At 39.7% G+C, this 4506-nt stretch overlaps 1 protein-coding gene across 1 annotated transcript; it reads right to left on the reverse strand.

Moving 5' to 3' along the window:
• On the reverse strand, positions 1876-2726 carry LOC102169830 (40S ribosomal protein S3a-like). Its single transcript, XM_005679423.3, has one exon. The coding sequence runs from the start codon at positions 2704-2706 to the stop codon at positions 1912-1914; it is 795 nt and encodes a 264-aa protein (XP_005679480.2). The 5' UTR covers positions 2707-2726; the 3' UTR covers positions 1876-1911.

Consider the following 4506-nt stretch of genomic DNA (forward strand, 5'->3'; position numbering starts at 1 on the left):
AGGACGATACCTGTGATCTGGCAGCCTTGAGGTTACAGCCACTCCCTATGGTGAGCACTGAGGACAAATGCGTGATACTGGCCCCAGATAGCTGAGATGCATATGGAAGGAATGATTTCAGTGAGCACAGACTCTTGCATCTTTCCATATATAGAAAAGTGCTTAATCCCTTAATCTGAGATATTTGGTTTTCATTCACAAATATACTTTTGATGTTCAGACTACCTGTCCTTTGTTGCAAACTTCTATATAACCATACCCCTCCCCTGCCCCTCGGAGCAGTTCTCTCAGGGTCACTTGAGAGGCTCTCTCCCAGGCTTGAAGTCCTAAAAGTTTCCACTTAATAAAACATAACTCTCAAATTTTAGGTTGTGACTATGTTTTAAGTCAACAATTGCAAATAAACATCTCCCATTTGAACTTTGGGAAATTAGATGCTTATTTTCTCACTCATCAGCCTCAGCCAGGAATCTGAATCAAATTGCACTGAACTATTTAATATCCAAGTGCAGAAGATTCCTCTAAACTATATAGTTCTGTTAAGAAGGTAAGTATCAACACTGCATGTGGATTAGACTGCCCAAAGTACCCAGATTCTGATCATTTTAGCTGCTTTTCTAGGCTACTGGGATGAAGGTCAGGACTTATGGTGCATGGTTTCTCTCAATCTTATTTAAATTGAATAAAATTAATAGTTGTATGTGAGATGAGAGCCAAAATGAGTAACTCTAAATCCGGAGGAAACATCCAATGGATTTGGAAGAGAAAAGGAGCCAAATAGTTAAACTGAAAAGCAGGAGTATGTGAGCCAAGGAGACACAGATCAGGCAAGAGAGAAAGACATATGGAATAATTCCAGAGAAGCGAGGTGCTGTTTATTTCCTCCCAGGGTGTCTCAAGCACAAAGCTGAAGAATACTGGCTAAGACACAAGGCAGCTCCGCACAGTTTCCAAGATTCTCAGGTGTTTTTGTTTTGAGAAAGTTGGTGTGCCTGTGCTCAGTCACTTCAGTCGTGGCCAACTCAGCGACCCCATGGAGTATAGCCGACCAGGCTCCTATGTCCATGGGATTCTCCAGGCAAGAATACTGGAGTGGGTTGCCATGACCTCCTCCAGGGGATCTTCCCAACCCAGGGGTTGAATTTGCATCTCTTACGTCTTCTGCACTGGCAGACAGGTTCTTCACCACTAGCGCCACCTTGGAAGCCCATTGAGAAGGTTTATGTATGCTTATTTATTTGCCAAAGTGCCTTGAAATAAAAACTACAATGTTTTTATTTCCACTGTAATTGAACCTTTTAAGATGTTATCATCTGTCTAAATATAGATGATATTTACTTCCAAGGCGTACACAATGGGAATAGCACTTATATGACTATATTCCTTTAATGTACATCTATTTTGAGGACATGGTATTAACTGCAGATTTTCCATTTCTGATATACTGTTTTCAAGTGGTTTAAAATTTTATTTTACATTTTGAAGAGGAAAAACTAAGAAATTTATAAGATTTTCATTTGTTATTAAGCTACTCTTCGATTTGGCAAATTAAAAAAAATCATTACAATTTCTCTCTCTTGTTCAAAATTATTTTAATCTCATGAATTTCAGGCTATTTAAAAATTTGACAGTGTATCCGACTGAGTTTAATTAACACATTCTCTTCTAAGTCAAGCTCTCTCACTCTCTGTTGGAAACCAACTTTTTCATTAGTGATTCTAATAATCTTTTCTAATTCTGAATCTCTCTCTGTATATCTCTATCCATGTATCTCTATCAATCTATATTTACTTTCTATGTAATTTGTCCATATATATTTTCTTGAATTCCATTTCTGCTCCAATTTATTTTATTTTATTTTATTTTTACCACAAATAAGATCTTTTATTGTCACCATTAAGAGTCTGCATTTTAAACCGATTCTTGGACTGGTGGCTCGTATCCATCAGCTCGTTCAACTTTAGCACCTGTCTCATCCCCAGTAGCTTTTCCAGAACTACTACCTTCACCATGTAGCTCCATGGGTTTTCCCAATTCAAATTTGGGCTTCTTCAGCATTTTTACTTTTCTAACGAAGACATCATGGAGCGGATAAATAGATTGGCAAGCCTTTTCTATGTCTTTTCCGATGCTATATGGAATCAATTTATTGACCACCTCTTTCAAGTCATCTGTCTGCACCTCTCGGGTCATGATTTCCATCATCTTCTTGTGGATCAGGCGCACCTGCTGGTGCTGGGCGTAAGAGGTCTTCCGAATCTGATCGTTGAGCTCTTTAGTAAAACCCACACAGAACAGACGAAGCAAGTAACCATCGGTAGTCTTGACATCAACGTGAGCTTCAGTCATGGTCTGCCATTTTTTGACCAGGGAGCACATTTTGTCGCGGGTAAGATCCATACCATGAAAGTTAGTCAGGCAGTTTTTGCCCTGAACATCCTCAGTAATTAGCTTGAATTTTCTAAATGCGACTTCATCATTCTGCAGATCAGTAAGACTCACTTCAAAAACATGACCTTTGAGGCCATCAGATGCGATTTTGGTTCCTTGAGTTCCCGTGACCAATGTTTTCCCAATATTCCTTATATTGGACATAGCTGGTGCTTTCACATCATACCAATCTTTTTCAGAAAATGGGTCAACCACTTTCTTCTTGGCTCCCTTTTTGCCTCCTTTCGTAAGGCGCTTGTTCTTGCCGACCGCCATGGTGCCACTCAGAGAGCCAAAAGGTCCAATTTATTTTAATATCATACTCAACATGATCTTATATTTGCCTGTAGTTGATACAGGAACAGTGCAAATGATATTCTGAATATTTCAGAGAGGGTTTTTATTTTTTAATATTTCTTAAGACTTTAAGCATAAACATAAGATGAATCTTGCAGTTGATACATGAGGTATCATTATTGATGGAGGAAAGAAGAATTTTGGACTCTGAGGCTTTGAAATGCTTTGGGTAGGAAAAAAAATTCCAGCCACCAAGCAGGAAATTAAATGGGGTTGTTAACCTTCATTAGGGGCTCATAAACCTATTAGTAATCACCTATACCGCTTTCAAAAAATAGTAATTATTGCCAGAAAGACCAGAATTCTAGATTTATAAGGCCTAGGTAATAGAAATGCAAAGAGGGATTGTTTATTTCCATTTTTTTTAGAGGAGCAAAATACATCAGCTCCTGGGAGGCTTGGTTCAGAAAACCAAAATGTGCTATGTAAAATATTTCACGTATTTCTTTTTTGGAAAAAAGAAAGCTTAGTGACATACTGCAGATTATTACATTTCTCCAGTTCCTTCCACAGACAGTTATTTAACTAAAGGCCCTATTGGAAGGGCATGCAAGGAGATACCATAAGTAAGCCGACCTCTTGAGAGGAGCAAATTAAGAGTACAGTGGTGGGCAGCTTCCCTATACCACTGTATGATGGGGCCTGGCCTGCTGGTGACTCAAGAATGCAGCTGAAAAGGGTCCACCATGTGCGTGACGTGAAATATTTCTGCTACTCTCAGAGAGGGCCAGTAAATTAGACTGAGCTTAGAGAAATCTTTCAGTATGTCTAGGAGGATTTGAGGGCCAGTAGTTAGAATATTTAGTGCTTTTTAAGCCATGATCTGGAGAAGGCAATGGCACCCCACTCCAGTATTCTTGCCTGGAAAATCCCATGGACAGAGGAGCCTGGTAGGCTGCAGTCCATGGGGTAGCGAAGAGTCAGACACAACTGAGCGACTTCACTTTCACTTTTCATTCATTGGAGAAGGAAATGGCAACCCACTCCTGTGTTCTTGCCTGGAGAATCCCAGGGATGGGGGAGCCTACTGGGCTGCCGTCTATGGGGCCGCACAGAGTCAGACATGACTGAAGCGACTTAGCAGCAGCAGCAGCAAGCCATGATCAGAATCAAATATTACAATCAACATTAAGCAACATTAGTGCTCTGTTAGCACAGTTGTCAATAAAGAGTTTGGCTTTTATCTCATCTGTGTTTATTATACTTCCACTGTTCCACTCTATACACCATTGGGCAGATACTTTATATGCAAACTTCTAGTTTTAAGATTGAACATAAGTATTGTGGGTTGATGAGCTGAAAATTTTCAACTATCACTCCAGAGAAGCAAGGCAGTCTGGAAAAAAGTACCTTTCCTAGATTCAGTGGGGTATGTTAGGATAGTTAACCCACTGTACGCTAGATGTAAAAGTCTGTCTATATCACTAGCCCTCATTTCAAAGTCTTTGGGAATTCAGCTAATCCATCTCTGTCCTAATTCCCAGAGCCGTTAGTAGAATTTAGGTGAGAAAACTAGTGGGTCTGAGATCTGGATGGGGTGTGGATTTCACTTCTCACATACAGTGGAGAACTAACTACTCCAAACTAGGAAGTGTATCTAGATTCAGGGGAACCAAAAATTGGCAAATGCTCATTGCAGTGTGTATTTTTAAAAACCTATAAGAAATGTGACATAAAGATGAAAATTCAGCATGCAACACTCAGCCTCAATCAGAGAAG

Source organism: Capra hircus, chromosome 4 (genome assembly GCF_001704415.2).
Source record: "Capra hircus breed San Clemente chromosome 4, ASM170441v1, whole genome shotgun sequence".
NCBI classification, from domain to species: domain Eukaryota; kingdom Metazoa; phylum Chordata; class Mammalia; order Artiodactyla; family Bovidae; genus Capra; species Capra hircus.

What these genes read in the sequence shown, in the direction of transcription:
- LOC102169830 (XM_005679423.3), bottom strand. Translation starts at nt 2,706, where the DNA reads ATGGCGGTCGGCAAGAACAAGCGCCTTACGAAAGGAGGCAAAAAGGGA.